Source organism: Capra hircus, chromosome 5, assembly GCF_001704415.2.
Source record: "Capra hircus breed San Clemente chromosome 5, ASM170441v1, whole genome shotgun sequence".
Taxonomy (NCBI): domain Eukaryota; kingdom Metazoa; phylum Chordata; class Mammalia; order Artiodactyla; family Bovidae; genus Capra; species Capra hircus.
The window spans coordinates 48,963,339-48,982,913 of record NC_030812.1 but is presented as its reverse complement, the minus strand read 5'-3'; the positions used below and the strand labels follow the sequence as shown (position 1 = coordinate 48,982,913).

Here is a 19,575-nt window from a genome sequence, read left to right as displayed (position 1 = left end):
GGAGAGAAGACAAAGACGATGACTGTGTATACGCCAAGGAGGCAGGGCTGCGACAGTGCCTTCCTCACAGCCTCGGAAGGTGCCAGCCCTGTCCACACCTTGATCCCAGGCTTCTGGCCTTTAAAACTACGAGGCAACAAGTTTCTGTCATTTAAGCCACACAGTATGTGGCACTTTATGACAGCAGCGCTAGAAAGCTAGTGTGTTCAGAAAAGGAAATTTCTTGTTTTCTCTAATAATTGTAATGTCCTGGGGAAGAAAGGCAAAAGCACCCAACCACAGAAGCCCACAGAAGTCTCCTCTCCCCCGTCATTCAGTTGGGCCTGCATCTCAGAGTCCAGGCCACCTGGACACTCCCCTGGTACCTCACGTTCTTCAGGAGTTTTCATAATTCCTTGTCTTGTTTTTGGCTTCTCCTCTCCCAGACCCAATTGCATCTCCCTGCTACTGATGGGGAGTCGTCACAAGCCTCTTGTTAGCTGTTTCATATTTGCCTCATTATGTTCTCCTCTGTGACTTACTAACATGGCCTGTGTGTGTCAGAAGCTAGTGTTCTTCTTCGTCAAGAACATCCCATGGGATAATATATAGTCCCAGCCACTGTGTCTGATGGCTTCTGTCACCTCCTTTATTCTTCCTGACAGTTCCACATTTAACCTTGACACTTACTTCTGAGAAAGAAGTTAAAAAAAAGAAAAATAGAATTGTTGAGATTGACAAGAAGTCCCATGACTACTGCTGCTCCACTGTATGGGCCATAGTCTCTGGGCCTGCTCCAAAGGCTTGGGTGGATGTGGTACCTGCTAGGTCACTGGACAGATCCTTAGAGGGCAGGACTGGCCCCAGACTGCAGCTGAGCAGAGCTGGATCTGAGTCACAAGTCTGCTATAGGGTCCATAGCTGGCACCAAGGTCTGCATGCATGCCAGCCTCTGGGGGCACAGATGGGCATGTCTCTCTCCTGGTTCCTAGGTAGGCAGGGCTGCTCTTGGATCACTACTGAGAGGAACTGATTCAAGTTACAGGGCTGCTTCAAGATCCAAAGTTGGACAGAGTTTGGTGTGCCTGCCTCTGGAAACACAAATGGGCTTACTTCTTGTTGAGTCCCTAGGGTAGCTGTAATTATTCATAGGCCATTGCTAAGAGGTATTGGAACCAAGTTACAGGGCTACTGTGTTATTCACATTTGGACTGAGGCTGGTGGGCCTGCTCCCAGTCCACAAGTGTGCCTCTTGGCAGGTCCCTGGGCAATAGGACTGCTCTCAGACCAAGGCTGGGAGGAACTGCAACTGCATCTTGACCTGTTCTAGGGTCCACAGCCAAGGCCAAGATCAGCAAGGTTATTTGGGGCACAGGTGGGCTTGACCCCTCCTGGGTCCCTTGGCAGATAGTGCTGGTGGCAGAACCAGTGCCAAACAGGATTGTAGCTGAGTCTACAAGGGAACGGAGCTATTTCCAGGTCCTGTTGCCAGGACCAAGGTTGGCAAGCCTGCCAACAGCTTTCTCATGTTGGTCCTCGTCAGCTGTGGGCTCCAGTGAGGTTTTACAAGCTCCCACCTAGACCCCAAAGCTCCCACAGTCATTTTGTCCATGGATGGCTGCCAGAGTATTGTTTCTGTGGAGGTATGTGAATAGCAGACTTCTTATTCTACCATCTCACTGACATCACCTACAAGGTGGTGAGTCTTCTCCTTCAGCCTGTAGATATACAATCGTGACTTAAAGTAACTACTTCTAATGTTGTTTTTAAAGTCATCATTAGTATGCTTTTTTCCCAGTGTCCTTTGCATTGTGCATATCCTCAGGAATAATGACTAAGTCTGTTAAATTTTTTGCCTCCTTTTAAAATGTCCTCTGTCTCATGACCTCTCTAAGCCTCTGAAATAGCACTGATAGCTAGTGTTTCTTCTCTAAACAATATTCTGTTGTTCAAATAAACAACTAAAAGTTGAACATATTTCAAAAAACATATTGCACCAAACATACTGTTTAAAAATTGAACATATTTCTACTTTCTGTAATGCTGGACCGAGTCACTCAGCTGATTCTTTCAACATTTCACTATCCAGGGCAAGGTACATAGCCAAGCCTGAAATCCATAACCTAAGGAACCAGGTGTTCCCAAAAGCAGAGCATCAGATTATTTTGAACAGAAATAAAAATCTAGTGACTCTGAACTATTAGTGCCCCTAATGACTTGGAAAAATAAACAAATATTCTCTCAGGATGATAATCTCACCTTAGAGCTCAAATAATTCTACCAAAAATGTCCAGCAAAGATAACTAGGTACATAAGGAGACAAGACGTAATGAGTGGTAGCCAGAAGACATAACAGACAGTAGAAACAAATTATCAGAAACGAACTGCTGAAGACCTCTATACTGTGTTTAAGGAGGTGAAAGCCAAGCGTAGATTTCAGCAGGGCACTCTTATAACCTATAAACAGTGAAATAAATTTGAAAAGGAACCACACAGAAATTCTAGAGTTGGGAAATATAGAAATACCAAAATACCAAAAAATACCAAAGTACAGAAATACCAAAATACAGAAAAATCCAAATTAATAAATCGGTTCATGGTTTTAACATCAGATTAGACACAGCTGAAGAGTGAATTATCAAAATGAAAGAAAAATTAGAAGAAAGTAATCAAAATGCAGCATGGAAAAACAAAAGGATAGAAAATATGAGGAGAATGGTAAGCTACAGAGAGCATAAACTCCCAGAAAAAAATGATAGAGAAGAAAGTAGAGTTGATATTTGCAAAGGTAATTTTATCTGAAGTTTTATCAGAGCTTAAGAAAACTACCACACAGTTCAAGAAGTCTGAATATATTTAAAATAAGCTTTTACAATCCTTACCTAGATGCATTGTAGTTAAACTATAAAAAACTTTAAAAGCAACTGGAGAAAGGAAGCAGAGTTCTTTCAAAGTATGATAAACTGACAGTAAACTTCTCATTCAACATGAAAGCCACAAGAAAGTACAGTGATATCCTAAATGTACTAAAGGAGAGTAACTGCCCACCAGGGGAAAAAAGATATCTTTCATAATTGAAGGTGAAATAAACTGCTGCTGCTGCTAAGTCGTGTCTGACTCTGTGCGACCCCAGAGACGGCAGCCCACCAGGCTCCCCCGTCCCTGCGATTCTCCAGGCAAGAACACTGGAGTGGGTTGCCATTTCCTTCTCCAATGCACAAAAGTGAAAAATGAAAGTGAAGTCGCTCAGTCGTGCCCGACTCTTAGCGACCCATGGACTGCAGCCTGCCAGGTTCCTCCATCCGTGGGATTTTCCAGGCAAGAGTACTGGAGTTGGGTGCCATTGCCTTCTCCACTGGGTGAAATAAAAGACATTTTAAAATCAATTAAGTCTGAGTTCACTGCCAGCAGATTCATGCTAAAAGGAATTTCTAAATACAAAACAAATTTATGGTTACCAAAGGGAAAGAAGAAGGATAAACTAGGAGTATGGGATTAACAGATACACATTACTGTATATAAAATAGATATTTGTCATTCAGTCACTAAGTTGTGTCTCTTTGCAACCCCATGGACAGCAGTACACCAGGCTTCCCTGTCCTTCACCGTTTCCCGAAGCTTGCTGAAACTCATGTCCATTGAGTCGATGATCCCATCCAACTATCTCATCTTCTGTCACTCCCTCTCCTTATTGTTATACAGATGTAGCAATAAGAATTTACTGTATAGCACAGAGAACTATATTTAATATCTTGTAATAACCTATAATGGAAAAGAATCTAAAAAACTGTGTATATATATATAACTGAATTACTTTGCTGTACACCTGAAACTAACATAATATTGTAAGTTAACTATATATTTGTTAAAAGAATTTCTTAAAAGTGTTCTTAAAAATGTAAGAGATGGAAATCAAAGAATGTAATAATTATGTGGATAAAGCTAAATGAATGCTGACCAGATCACAATAATGTCTTATATATAAATGTATACAAATATTTACATATATATCATGTTATGAAACTTTACCCAAAAAAGCATATAATTCAGGAAAAGTGAATGGTTTTAAGATGTTCTAAACTCTCTACAGGCTTCCCTGGTGGCTCAGTGGTAGGGAATCCACCTGCGAATGCAGGAGATACGAGTTCAATCCCTGGGTCAGGAAGATCCTCTGGAAAAGGAAATGGCAACCCCCTCCAGTGTTTTCCTAGGAAATCCCACGGAGAGCAGCCTAGAAGGCTACAGTCCCTGGGGTCATAAAAGTGACAGACACGACTTAGCAACTAAACAACAACAAACCCTGTACATTGTCTGGGAAGAGGATACAGTTATCGATTTACGAAGATTCTCTGATAAGCAAAGGTGGAGTACAGCCTAATTGTGGAAGATAAATTGAAAAGCTCCCAGAAGATAGCATAAAATCGTATGCTGCTTATGACTGCTTATGAGATGGGAAAATGTTTCTTAAATAGGACACAAAAAGCCCTGATTTCCAAGGAAAGGATTGGTCAATTGATTACATTAAAACTAGAGACTTTGTCTAAATACTATAGAAAGAGTAAAAAGCCACAGTACAGAGCAGGAAAAGATATTTGCAACACATATAGCTAACAACAAACTCATATTACAAATCAGTAAGAGAAAGGCTCATCACCCAGTATAAGATTGAGCAAGAGATTTAAACAAACTGTGTCCAAGAGAGAGAATCTAAATTGCCTTAAACATGTGATGATGTGCTCAATCTCAGCCATCAGAGAAATGCATATTAAAACCACAATGTGAGGCAGTTACACACCCAGTGTAATGATTTATTTGGTTTTTGTTTTTTCTTTTGGCCGTGCCACAAGGCATGTGGGATCCTGGTTCCCCAACCAGGGACAAACCCATGCACCCAGCAGTGGAAGTGCAGAATCTTAACCACTGAACTGCCAAGGAAGTTCCATCAACATAATGGTTTAATTTTTTTAAACTGACAGTACCAGTTGTTGAGGATGTGGAGTAATAGGAATTCTCCTCCTGTGTTGGTGGGAATACAAATGAGAATAATAACTTTGCAAAACAGTCTGCAATACCCAATAAGCCGCAAGTCTACTCAAGTATATGTGGCCCAACAAAAATGTGTTCATTGCAATATTATTCATAGTGGCCCCAAATCAGAAATAAGTCATCTATCAACAGTAAAAGGGATGAATATTCAGCAGTGAAATAGTATACTCAGAAGAAATGAATAAATCTTACTATATAAAGCTGAGCAAAAGAAGCAAAACAAAAATCGTACATACTGTAGTACTTAGTAACTACCTTTGGGGAGGAGAAAAGCATGTGTAGTGATTGGGAGAAGCAGAGGGTACTCATAATGTACTAAATTTCTTTATCTGAGTGGTAATCACATAAATGTGTTCAGTCGGTGATAATTCATAAAGCCATACTTATTGTTTATGCATTTTTCTGTGTGTAATTTCAGTTAAACTGAAGGTTCTTTAAAACAAAATTTAATTGAGAGAGTACCCAATGATACATGAGATTTACAAGAACTCATATATGAATGATGTCCTCCTTAGGATAATTTGGAATAAAGCCTCTCCTTATATTTGTGACATGAGGTATTATTTACCTGTCTCTCTCCCCTGTTATTGTTCATCTGCTAAGTTGTGTCCAACTCTTTGAGACCCCATGAACTGCAGCACACCAGGCTTCCCTGTCCTTCACCTTCTTCCCAAGCTTGCTCAAACTCATGTCCATTGAGTTGGTGATGCCATCCAACCATCTCATCCTGTCGCCCCCTTCTCCCCTTGCCCTCAGTCTTGCCCAGCATCAGGGTCTTCAGTAAGTCGGCTCTTTGCATCAGCTGGCCAAAGTATTGGAGTTTGAGCATCAGCCCTTTCAATGAATAATCAGTGTTGATTTCCTTTAGGATTGACTGGTTTGATCTCCTTGCTGTTCCCCCAGTGGACTCTGAACTTTGGACGGGAGGGCCTGTGCCCCCATTTCTGACTGACAGAGTGGTTTCTCACTGAGTGTGGGATTCGTGAAATAAGGTACTCACTGGAGAGATGTACTCCTGTTCCCAGGTTAAGAAAACGACTGAGGCCACCCTGCAGACAATACAGGATATGGTCACTATCGAGGACTACGATGTTTCTGAATGCTTCCAGCACAGTCGCTCCACAGAGTCTGTGAAGTCCACGGTCTCTGAAACCTATCTGAGTAAGCCCAGCATCGCCAAGAGAAGAGCCAACCAGCAGGAGACCGAGCAGTTCTACTTCATGGTACGCCTGCCGCTTGCCCAGCCTCTTTGGGGCTCCAATCTGGGGTCCCCCAGCTCTGCTTTTGGAATTGTATCAGAATCATCTAGGGTTCTTTATTAAGACCAGAGTTCCCAATTCAGCAATTCTGGGATACGGTTTAGGAGATAGTGCTGATATGCAGACAAAGTTAAAAAGGGCAGCTCTAAAACAGAACTTTTAAACAATCTCATGAACATACATGTCACCACGAGAGCTTGTTAAAATGCAGGTTCTGATGCCAATAGTCCTGGCGTGGGGGTCACTGAGAGTTCACACCTCTAATAGGCTGATGCCACTGGTCTGCATCAGAAGCATACTTTGCATAACAAGATTCTAGGATCTAGAAGGTAAGAATGGCTGGATTTTTAGATATCCTGTGGGAAGTTCCTTGACATCACATAGTTTCTTTTAAAGTTAAAAATGTATTTTTCCTTTTGCAGAAACTCAGAGAATATTTGGAGGGTAGTAATCTCATCACAAAACTTCAAGCCAAGCATGACTTGTTGCAGAGGACGCTTGGAGAAGGTCAGTTATCTGACGGAGTTGGGGAGATGACCTGGATTATATCTTGTGTTGTGTATGTGTTCCATGAAGAATATGAACCGTGAATTTGTGCTGGAAGAAGCAGAGAACAGCATATGTTTAGATTTGGCTTTATCTGTGTAAGAATCAAATTTTCCCTGGAACTATTTCCTTTTATCCTTTTTTCTTTTGGAGGCTGTGCCATACTTCCCAGGTGGCTCAGTGGTTCTGCCTGCCAAGCAGGAGATGTGGGTTCAATCCCTGGGTTGTAAAGATCCCCTGGAGAAGGAAAAGGCAACCCGCTCCAGTATTCTTGCCTGGAAAATCCCATTGACAGAGGAGCCTGGCGGGCCAGAGTCTGTGTGGTCGCAGAAGACTCAGACATGACTGAGTGACTAAACACCAACACGCAATTTATGGGATTTAGCTCCCCAATCTGGGACAGAACCCAGGCTCCCATCAGTAAGGGGGGCAGAGTGCTAACCACTGGGCAACCAGGGAATTCTCTGAAATTATTTTCCCTATAAACTTTATGCTAACTTGGAGGCAGAACAGTGAAATCTAGGGCTGCAAAGCCAACACAGAGCTGCAAAGAAGGGTCTTCAGAGCCCCAGTGCTTCTAGGAGTACAGAAGTATAAGGAACTGCGCCTGTTCCCACCTGCTGACAGCCCCCCTCTTCTGCCCCAGTCACTTCTTCCTGTCCTTGGTGTACTTCCCCACCCTTCCAGTCCCACCCCTTTTGTTTAAATGGGCTGGTATTTGTTGTCTCATCTATTGCCTTTTTGGACTCTAGAAACCAGTTAAACCAGTTTGGGTGCCTTCTCCCCCTCTACTCCCCCCAGCCCCAGTAAGATTGGTCTTAGTTGAGAAATAGTTTCATTCTATTACTATATCTAGTAAAAATAAAAACAACAATAGCAACCACTTATAGAAAGCTCTCTGTGTGCCAGGCATTGTTCTGAGCTGTATATTTAACTGAGCACTATTTCCCCCTTTTTCACAGATGGGAAAACTGAGGAGAGAGAAAGGATTACAAGCAAAGGGATAGTGTTAGTGCAGATGTTTTTCTCTTTTCATCTTTGTGAAATTTAAAAAAGGGAGAAAAAAACCCACCAGGTCCCTGTCCTAAGTACCTCAGTACCAGTCGGTAACACATTTAATTCTTATTTTTCACACTAGATCTTGCTGGAAGTTATAAAAAGTGAAAGACAATACAGATGGGAGAGGGAAATCAGGGAGCAAGTTGTGTGAACAACTCAGGCTAAAAAGAGTTGACCTAAACTCTTGCCTCCTACAGTTTTAGAACTTTCCTGCCCAGAAAACAAGGTGTTTCTATCACCTTATCTCCTGGTCTCCTCCAAAGGACTCATTATCCTCAGGGAATGTCCACATGTAGAAAGGTTATCATAACCTGAAATACCATGAATTGCAGTTAGAATGCCAGACTCTAAGATAAAAGGCCAATTTTACTTAGGAAAAAAAATAACAAAGTACTAAAAAGTGTCTTAAAAAATTATTGTTGCTAAGTCATGCCTGATTCTGCAACCCAATGGACTGCATGCAGCAAGCCAGGCTTCCCTGTCCTTTCAATATCTCCCAGGGTTTGCTCAAACTCATGTCCATTGAATCGGTGATGCCATACAACCATCTCACCCTCTGTCATCCCCCTCTCCTCCTGCCCTCAATCTTTCCCAGCATCAGGGGCTTTTCCAGTGAATCAGCTCTTCACATCAGGTGACCAAAAAATCAAGTAACTAAATATAATGTATAGATATTCATTCGATTATGAATCAAAAATCATAATCATGATTCAAAAGTTATAAAAGATGCTTTAGTGATAATTGGGGAAATTTAAATATAGACTATATTATATGATATTATGAATGAATTTTTCATTTCCCTAGATATGATAAATTTATGAAGGAGAATATTCTTATTATTAAGAAATGCTTGCTAAGTGTCCTAATTCTGCAACTTACTTTCAGATGGTTCAGGAAAAAAGACATATGTAACAATGAGGGAGAGAGAAGGAAATAAAGTCATTATTGTAAAATGTTATCAGTTGGGAAATCTATGTGAAGGTATAGATTCCCTGTACCAGTCTCTCAGTTTTTCTGTAACAGAAGTTTGAGCCTTAAAAAGAAAAAGCCCTTTTTTTTCTTTGAATAATTGTCTTACCTCAGCTATTATGTCTTTTTCTTGTTTTTCTCCTCATAATATGTGAAGTCTTTTTCTTTTTTTCCATTTTTCACAAATGCCTTGTATTTCAGTGATGCCTCAAGGTCATTGCCCATCCCAAAGCATAAATTATCTTAAGTGCAGCTGAATACTTACGGGACTGGAGACACCACTTGAGAAATTGTGAGTTGGAGGGAATGAAGTAGTGGGTGAATTCATTCTTGGAGCCACAGGCAGACATATGTTAGTACTCTGATCACATTCTGAAACCTTTATGGTACTCATTCTGCATAGATTCCCTTCTGTCTCCTGGAGAGGAAGCCCCACTGGTTGATATGATTTTATATGCCATTATTGGCTAAGGTTATATTTTAGCCAGATTCTGTCTTTAGCTGCTGAATTGTATAAAACTATATCATACCTGGTGAACTCTGTGCCAGGATTTCTCTTGTAATCTCTTTCAGTGGTTTCCAGTGTCCTGTTGACACAAGCTATGTTCAGGTATTCCAGATGTTCACTGAATTGGATTTTTTTCTGCACAAAAAACTGGATTGTTCTCATCCGGGGCCAGCAGACACACTGGCTGCAGACCTCTCTGCTCCCCAGCCCTTGGTCACAGCCTAGGCTTGATGCTAGCAGCTTTGCCCAGCGAAAGACCGAGCGTGGAGGACATGCCCCATCTTTCAGCTCTTGTGAGCCCTTCAGCTTTCCACACAAGCCCTGTTCACATTAATAGGCTTATACCAAGGGGTGACCAGGAAAGTTAATGGTGCCTGTCCCACAGTGAGATTATCCAATGGCGAGCCCTTAAGAAGGGCTCCAACTCTGGTGTTGGCTAACTGATAGTAGATCAGAATTAAACAGTGCGTTTGGGGTCAGTCTTGACTTTTTATATAGAAACCACATCTCTGAGTTATACTAGGCTCATTGCTGCAAAAACTGCCTTCATAGTAAAACAAATAGAGCCTAACTCGGGGATTTAGCAGTTGATCGTACACAGCTGAAACTGTAACTACGGACATGTGTTTGGCCTGTCTTACTGCTCACTTTTGGCAGGCTACCAGTGGCCCAGTAAGTCCTTTGATTTACAGCATTGCAGAGCAGCTAGATTGGGCTCTTAAAGTGGCACTGTCAAATATCAGAATTCCAAATCTTTGAAAACAACTGAAATAGAGAAAAAACACACGATGAGTTAAGGCCAAAGGTATCATCATCGTCTTCTTCATCCTTCAGCAACACCATTATATCATTTTGTGATGTCTTTGTTTTTAAATAGGAGATGTTAAATCAAGCATGGAAAATGAGCTATATGTCTGTAAAACTGAAGCACAGAAATTTTGTTCTTTTTTAGTATTGAGCCTTGGTGTTCACATGACTTCTTTGAGTGCAGCATTTGGAGTTAACAGGTTGTAAAAATCAGTGTAATTTTTGCTAAACATAGATAACCTAACACTGAAAACTGAGTTCCATGTTATATTGTTTTTAGCTCTGGACATAGGAATTAAATAGACTATCATCACTCACTCCTTTGTCTTTGAGTCAAAGTACAAATATACTTTCAAAAGAAAAGCTGATTGTGAATAATTATTTTTTTTAGAAAAGTACTGCAGTAGTTGGTATTTTTAAGGAAGATAAAGGGCTGGAAAGTAACGCCACAAGGCCTTATCAATCATTCATTAGGGACAAAATCCAGGATGCCTCCATTCAGTGTGAGCTGCATGCATTTTAAATATTTTATCTAGTTTGGGGACTCAGATTGCCACCAAATTATATTTTGGTTTTCACTTTTACTCTGTGGACATAAAATACATTTGGGCTTGAAAAATAATTCACTTCCTAATTCTCAAGTAAATTTTAAAAGTAGTCAAAGTAGCTGTTTGTACCAAGAGCAAGATAATCCTGGGTCATTTTATTTTTCCTCCAAATGGCTTGTATTGGGGTAGAAGGTGTTGTCTGTTGTTTTTAATAATTAAGTAGCCTTCCAAAGAAAGTGATTGAAATCTAATCCTCAGACCACTGGAAGCTTTCACATTTCTCTGGGAAGCAGATTTCTTCTAAGCTTATGTGTTATTGATCTATTAATGATGATACTGATTAAAAAATAAAACCTCATTCATCAGTTAGGACACACTGAGTACTATTAGCAGAAAAAAACAATGGATGTGGTGGTGGTGCTTATACTATGAATGATGGTTCTCACAAAGCTTGCTCTTGATTCATTAATCAAAATGTATCTTTTATAGGTTTTTAATTTTTTATCAAATACTATTAACCATGGATGGATGGAGCAAAATGATTTTAAGCCATTTTATATCTGATCATTTTCTAAATCTAGAGGCTATTCAATTAGGATATTTTAACAAAAATAGTAAAATTTAAACATTGTAAAGCATTTAGTTTCTAAGGAATTATCATTCAGTTCAGTTCAGTCACTCAGCTGTGTCCGACTCTTTGCGACCCCATGAATCGCAGCACGCCAGGCCTCCCTGTCCATCACCAACTCCCGGAGTTCACTCAGATTCACGTCCATCGAGTCGGTGATGCCATCCAGCCATCTCATCCTCTGTCGTCCCCTTCTTCTCCTGCCCCCCGTCCCTCCCAGCATCAGAGTCTTTTCCAATGAGTCAACTCTTCGCATGAGGTGGCCAAAGTACTGGAGCTTCAGCTTTATTATCATTCCTTCCAAAGAAATCCCAGGGCTGATCTCCTTCAGAATGGACTGTTTGGATCTCCTTGCAGTCCAAGGGACTCTCAAGAGTCTTCTCCAACACCACAGTTCAAAAGCATCAATTCTTTGGCGCTCAGCCTTCTTCACAGTCCAACTCTCACATCCATACATGACTACTGGAAAAACCATAGCCTTGACTAGACGGACCTTAGTCAGCAAAATAATGTCTCTGCTTTTGAATATGCTGGTCATAACTTTTCTTCCAAAGAGTAAGTGTCTTTTAATTATCATTAGCATCTTTTTAAATCACTTGGAAGTTATTAACCTCTGTGGTTCTCTTTAATTTGATAGGTATTAAAGTTGTTTTTAAAATTTATTTAATTTATTAAATCTTCAGTATTTTGTATTTGGCTTTATCCATATGAGGCAGACAGATATCTCTACCTGTCTTCTAGGGTTTTTCTGAGTTTGCTGGGGAGAAAAAGATACGCATTTTACAGTATATTTGGGAGCTTGGGTCTAGAATTAAAACAAACCTGGGCTTTAGGGCCAGACCCACCACATACTGACCATGTGACCTTGGACGAATCACTTGTCTTCTATAGGCTCAGTCTAGCAATATTACAGTACCTACTTCATAAAGTTATAAAAATTGTATTACTCTACAGAAAGTGCTTAGAACAGTGTCGATAAATGTTAGACATCATTGCTGTTTTTATTGTTCTTACTAATACATGTATTTTATGTCATACTTTTGTGTTGTAATAAAGTATGCAACATGACAATACAGTACAGTAGAAGTCAGCTATTTCCTCTGCTCTCAATCCTTTGTTCATTCTACTGACTCACCCTGGGTGATCTCAGCTCACTCTCATGGCCCCAACACAATCTAAAGAGTAGCAGCTCTTAAATCTTAACCTCCAGCCCTGTCTTCTCTCTGTGCAGTAACCCTGTACTGCCAACTTCCTGCTGAAGGCCATCCCCTAGGACATCACACTTAGCTCACTGTCTGCCTTCTCCACTTTCCCATAGACCTTCTCTCCCATCCATTTAGGAATAACTATTATATATTCTTTTGGAGTTCTATATCTTTATTTTCTTTTTAAAGTAGCAGAAAGCCAGCAAAAGGAAGGAACTGCGTAGTGGAGGAAACAATCAGATTCATCTCCCTTTCCCACTCCCCAACCCCAAGTCTTGGCCAAGGATAGATTCTACCAAGATTTACAGTAGCCTGCATCTGTGTTGAGAAAGGTTTGCTCTGATATGAACTGGTGCCTCCTATTTAATAAATAGATATTAACCAAATGCTTTATGTTACTTGTTATTCAAAAGCAGATGGTAGGGTAAAAGATTGTGTTGCAGCCTGGGAGTATTCATTCACAGTTCCCAGCTAGCCAGCACTCTCTACCATTGTTGTATTGGCCTTGCCCTACAAGCCTGAATCATTGCATTGTGATCTGATGGGCTGGTCTCACCTGTTGGTGCTGCAACATGACACTTCTCTGCCAGCTGTATTTTCAAGCATTTTCAGGACCATATCATCATTTTGCAAACAAACCAGTTGAATGGTTCAACTCTCCCACACCCCTTCCCACTACTCCACCCTAAATATAAGAAAGAGCAGACAGCCACCATAGACGCATTCAGACTTGAAATTAGCTCAAATTATTAGAGCACCACAAAAAGAGAGCTGCTTAAAACAAACCAAGAAGCCTGAATGTATAAGAACCTCATGTTTTGAATGACAGGGAATTCTGTGAAAGGCTTTTAGCTTACTAGTTGGTATAATGTAGCATAATTTAAGGTCCTTGTACTTTAATATCTGCAAATGTCATTTCTGATTGTAGAGTACAACTTCTCTGCCTGATTTCATATTCTCGAAAGAATACCAATTTAAAACAAATTGAGTTCTCCTAACCCTACCTGACCCCCTGCTTCTCTCTCACAGTTATCAGTCAAGACAGAGGGAATAACTAATGTTGAAATCTTGGTTGTGTGTTATTTGTATTTCATCTTTGAACTTACAGTTAAGATCAAGCAGCTATTTCTTGTTTAAAAAATAATAATAAAAAAGAAAGCTCCCTGCCTCAGACTCCCAAGTGAAACATTTCTTTAATCTATGGAATTTATTTTTTATGTATAGATTTCATGAAATACTTACTTTGAATTTTTTGTCTATCTGTATATGCTGTCTTCATGCTGTCCACCGTAAAATGTGTGAGTTATTATAAACTCAGCATCATAAATCAAGGGACAGATGATATAAAAGATTACCCAATGCATTCCACTGATTCCATTCAGTTGACTTTTTTTTTTGCTTTCCTGCAGGTCATAGAGCTGAATATATGACTACAAGGTAGGAAAATATTTTAACATATTCATTGTGTCTCACTCTCTTCTCTCTTTCAACCAGCAACCAATTAAATGTTGCAAGAATGAACATATTTTGTTAATGAACTTGGAAGATAGTTTGGGCTTGACAAGGCAGTAACAGGAAGTGTTTGTGGTTCTCATGAAACCAGATTTGCCCTGGCATATCTGAGGGTTTCCCACTGGAATTGTAAAGCTCTTTAATGAGTAGTGTCAGTTTAAAAAACAAAGGATAGAAATTGAATGGGTTTGATTTATCTAATCCAAAGAACTTTAAATTTCTAAAAAGAGTCTGATAAGACTTTTGGTAATTTAGTTAACAAGCAATATTATGTGCGTATGTACAGTGTCTGGCTAGTTACTTCTTACTTCTGTATGTCATAAAAACTAGAGCTATGTTGAATATTCTTGGATTTTAGCTCAGTCCCTGTTTGGTTTGCTTTAAAATTTTAACTTTTAATGCCTAGTACAGTATTGCACTTCCTTTTGTTCTTCCTTTTTTCCCCCCTTTTATAAATTCTTAGAAAGCTTTTGAAGCTTCTGCTGAGAAGGAAAAGCCTTTTTGGATGCAGATTCTGATTTGGGTTTGGGAAAGTTTATGGCAACTTTTCTTTTTCTCTGCCAACATTTGTGCAACAGCCAGAGATTATTCTAATTGACATAACAAGACATTGCACCTTTAAAGTTGAGTTCTCTTTGAGGTAGGAGGCATTTAGAACACTGGTGTGTCAGTTGCGGTAATGGTCAAGTTGATTTTCAGATTCTGTGATGTTCTTGCTAGGTAGTTTATTCAAAAGGAAACCCCTCTTATATCTTGGTGAACCAACCAGAAAGGCATAGCTACTGACTTACCTAAACTTTATGAAAATACTAGTTTTTCTTCCCTATGTCAGTAACAAAGAGGCATATTACTCCTGCATGGTTATATATCAGTTGTGTCACAGTTAATGTCTCCTGTACGTATCAACTCTTTTACCTGTTTATAAATTATAATTCATATTAGGTGCCCTTTTAAAAGATCTTTTTAAAGGCAGAAGTTCAAATATGTAAATTCTCAATGACTGCTATTAATATAATTGCCCAGCAGACTGGAAGACCCTCTGGAGAAGGAAATGGTAACCCACTCCAGTATTCTTGCCTGGAGAAAACCATGGACAGAGGAGCCTGGCAGGCTACAATCCATGGAGTTGCAAGAGTTGGACACAACTTAGCAACTAAACCACCACAGCGGACTTCATGTTCACATCCTTCTGACTGGTACTTCCTCTCATCCACATGGGCATTCTACATGGAAAGCCAGATTATCCAGAAATAGTGTGGCAGGTACAGGACCAGAACGAGTCACACGATTTGAATGTTGAATGAACGTGGAGTCTGGCGTCCACCTGGCGTGTACATAGTAGAGCCAGAACCATCGGTACACCAGTCTGCCTGCCAAGCGAACTCTGCCATGGGAAGTACCTTGATGAGCTCTCAGTTTATTCTAACCTCAGGTCCCTCTCACAGCTTTTCACATTTGCTTCATACTTTAGATTCATCAGGAGAGGCACTTTTCAGACTTTTGGTAGAAGACTCGAGACGTTCCTGTGTTAGCCTCAGCCAGAGGTACTCTGCATCTCTAGCGATGCGGGAATAATTCTCCAGGGCTTTGCCTACAGCTGCAGTATTTGCTTGTCCCACAGATAAGTAACCAAACAGAATGAGCTTGTGTTCCTATTCCCTTAGCTTCATCAGCTGCTCCAGATAGCACCAGATGTGAAGTTCTATTGGACCTTGTCATAATAACCACATTTTTCTAGTTTCTGTGTTTGATGCTTTGTCTTCCTGGGGCCTTGCTGACCCTGAGGGACTGTCCCTCTAACAGTTAGTCAGTTCCTAGAGATAGTAAAGGGCTTTCTTACGAGTGTGCCTTTTGTATATAAAGCAACCAGTCCAGAGCCCATACCCTCAACCACCTCCTTTTTCAAGCCTTTATACATAGGGCCGCTACTTACCTTCCCCAGTCACCTGAAGCCCAGTTGCCAGACAAGTAGGGACAGCTCCCATCCCCCAGAGCCCACCAAAAGTATTCAAGGACTTGTCATTCAGTCACTCAGTTGTATCTGGCTCTTTGTGACCCCGTGGACTACAACACATCAGGCTTCCCTGGCCTTCACTATTTTATGGAATTTGCTCAAACCATATCCATTGAATCGATGATGCCATCCAGTCATCTCATCCTCTGTCCCCCCGCTTCTCCTCCTGCCCTCAGTCTTTCCTAGTACTAGGGTCTTTTCCAGTGAGTTGGCTCTTCGCATCAAGTGGCCACAGTATTGGAGCTTAAGCTTCAGCATCAGTCCTTCCAGTGAATATTCAGGGTTGATTTCCTTTAGGATGGACTGGTTTGATCTCCTTGCATTGACGGACTAGCCAATCCTAAACCTGCTTACCCTGCCTTGCATGTTCCTTCCCATGGGAACCACAGCAAAAGCTCACATTTTCCCTGACTGTTTCTTCCTCCTGACTGCTATTTCTCCATGTGCCCCTCACCCCCATGCAGTAGCATGCCCCCACCTCTTGGGAACTGTGAGTAAGAAACCATCTTTCCAGTGACAGTTGTCTTCCGATCTGTTGGCCTTACCATACTTGAATAAAAATAAGCTATGCATTTTAAAATACTTCTAAAATAAGGAAAAGAGTGGATGAAGTCAAGCACATATGGTTAAATTCATTGGCAGGCAGTTGTTTTGTTTGTTTATACCCACCAGATCCTTTATTCAGTGAATGGCACAGAATTCAGTGTATAAACGAAGTTTCAGAAATTTCAGCAGTGGTAGTTGATGACTTTCTACTTGGAGGAATTTTCCATATTTGCTTCTAGACACTTGCAAAGGCTCCTTTCAGCCTCTCAAGCACCATGGAGCTTCAGGCATTGCTTGCTGTACACTCCATCAGTCATATGAGCCCACCTGTTGGAAAGTCTTAAGATTTGGCTGTGGAAGGCAGTATCAGCAGGTTTGTTCCCCTGGCTATCCCAGTGGCTGTAATGATATCTTAGGAAGGTAGCCAGGCTTCCACATAAACTCTGGGGCCTTTGTTTTTAAACTGGTCTTTTTGAACTTTAATGAACTGAAAAGGAAGTTCTTCCTAGACAGTTTGCAGCTTAATAAGGGGCTTTACCTGATTTCCAAGTGTGGTATATACCCTCATGAAAGTGAAAGTGTTAGTCACTCAGTTGTGTCCGACTCTGCGATCCCATGGACTGTAGCCCACCAGTCTCCTCTGTCCATGGAATTCTCCAGGCAGAAATACTGGAGTGGGTTGCCATTCCCTTCTCCAGGAGATCTTCTCAACACAAGGATCGAAACCAGGTCTTCTGCATTGCAGGAGGATTCTTTACCATCTGAGCCACCAGGGAAGCCCATGTCAGCTCATATCTGCCTTCTAAGTAAGAAGGAGTTCAAATCAGAATGTCCAGAGAAAGGTCTTCAGTCTCTTCTTCCATGTATTCCTTGCAAGAGAGTTGTAGAAATTGAGTCATGTGATCCTGGTTCTCTTTGTTCTAAAGGGAGAGGGCAGAAGTTTCCCTCTTTCCAGTTACAAAGCAAGATGATGCATGGTTTCTAAATATCGTACATGGTACCCTGGATGTGCCTATGCCAGAGAGACTGACTTGTCCGTCACAGCAAGTAGACTGGGGATGGAGAGAGTTCAGAACAGAAAAAACAGATGCATCATAATTCTCTCCAGATAGTTAGGTGATGAACTAGTTTCTTTTAAAGAAATGATCATTCTTGTGAGCCTGGACCCACTGCCCCTAGAAGTAGCTTTGAAACAAAACTCTATTTTTCACTTGTGACCCATTAATAGCTTCTTTTACATAAAATAAAATCCTAGTAACTACCTGAGGGATATCAAATAGATGTAATGTTATTTGCCTTGAAGAATTACATTGTAAGTACAAATATTACATTTAATTTATCATATTGGGATCTTTCAGAGTCTTCATTTTTATGACATGTTGTATTTTTTGTGTGACTTACAAGTCGAATAACACAGGTGTTGGTTTATAATGCTTGGCCGAAGAGCTTGCAGTTTCATTTGGTGATGCTTACCATTTTTAAAACAAACAAACGAATGTCGGTTACAAGAAAAGAATACTGTGACTAAATAGCTGGTGTAGGTTTTGATGCATAAGTCAAAGTAAATGAATGGGAAAGGGAAAGGACTGTTTTCCTCCATGGGTGGGAGTGGGGGTGGGGAAGGAACACAAGAATTCCTGTGTCTTGTAATTTTGATGTGACCTATGGGTGTTTCATTTGTTGTTTGATTTCTGCCATGCTCAGTAATTATATTCCCTCCCTTAGGCCTCCAAATGTTCCCCCTAAGCCCCAGAAACACAGGAAGTCCAGACCCCGCTCACAGTATAATGCTAAGTTGTTTAATGGGGATTTGGAAACATTCATCAAGGTACTGGCACCAGCCATCTGGGTGGCTGATCTCCACGCTTCTTACTATAATGGTCTCAGCCTCTCATAAAAGGAGGCAGGTCATTATGTCCAAGTCTGTCCTGGGGCTCTTTGCTTTCCCAGAAAATCAATATAATATTTCCTGAAGTCAGAGAGGAAAGACTGTTTGGTTTGAGTGCCTTCAGAAGAGGGAATAAACGTGGGTATTATTATACTGGCAAAAGAGAAAGCCTTCTTCTTAAAAAAAAAAAAAAGCCATAATTTGTACAAAAAGGAAAAGAGCTACCTGATAAAATGCTTAAGTTCTACTCATGCAAATGAGACGGCACAAAATATATCTTGAAAGTCCATTGTTAGGCTAGCTTTGAAGCACAGCAAGTTTCGATTTCCCATGACTTGAGGAATTCATTATATTGGACAAATTGTAAGGCCCTGTGGTCTGTATCTGGATCTCTGCTGTGTTTACTCTGTCTTCTTTTTCACCCTGTATTTCTGATAATGCTTCTAGCCGAGGACGAAGGAATTCACACGCGAGACACCAGGTACTGTGCTCGAGGGAAGTCGCGGGCACAGCCTCTTTCACTCTTGATACCATTTTCAAATCACAGTCATGCTTGGCTTTAACTGGATTTTTTAAGGTCTTTAAAAGAAAAGTGTTTGCAGTTGGAAATTAGACCGGTTTATAAATAGGTTTTACTGAGGAAAGAATTATAGAAATCAAACACTGATTTTAAGGGGAGTAGTCCTCTAGTAAAACTGGATAAATGCTTAGGTTTTACATTATGTATTTGGCAAATATACCAAATTTTGTATATGTTTGATAAGAGAGTCAATATTAAATACCAGGTGCACATTTAATACTGGAATTGGACCCTCATGTAAATTATACAAAAAAGAGGAGAACTACCTAGGAGGCAGTGTTTCCGAAGACTGAATTTATATAGGAAACTGCATCATTGGTGATCTCCCTTAATGATATGTTACGGTGTCTTACTTTCTTTAAAGACCGGTCTTTTATTGAATATGTACACTAATGATTACAAAATGTGTGTGTGTGTGTGCATGTATATGGATAGATAGACACATACAAACATACATACATGAAGAAATTTAAAGCCTCCG

General features: G+C 40.5%; 1 protein-coding gene across 3 annotated transcripts in view; it reads left to right on the top strand.

Annotated features, from left to right (window-relative positions):
• SRGAP1 (SLIT-ROBO Rho GTPase activating protein 1) overlaps positions 1-19,575 on the top strand; it is a 298,498-nt gene that overhangs the window by 234,885 nt on the left and 44,038 nt on the right. The window contains exons 9-12 of one of the 3 annotated variants that reach the window (XM_005680226.3): positions 6,051-6,248; positions 6,707-6,791; positions 13,964-13,991; positions 18,352-18,454. In XM_005680226.3, coding sequence (XP_005680283.1) covers positions 6,051-6,248; positions 6,707-6,791; positions 13,964-13,991; positions 18,352-18,454 — 414 coding nt within the window. Of the gene's footprint in view, positions 1-6,050; positions 6,249-6,706; positions 6,792-13,963; positions 13,992-18,351; positions 18,455-18,961; positions 18,996-19,575 lie in introns of all 3 variants that reach the window. The other 2 variants (XM_005680227.3, XM_018047993.1) reach the window with 2 other exon arrangements.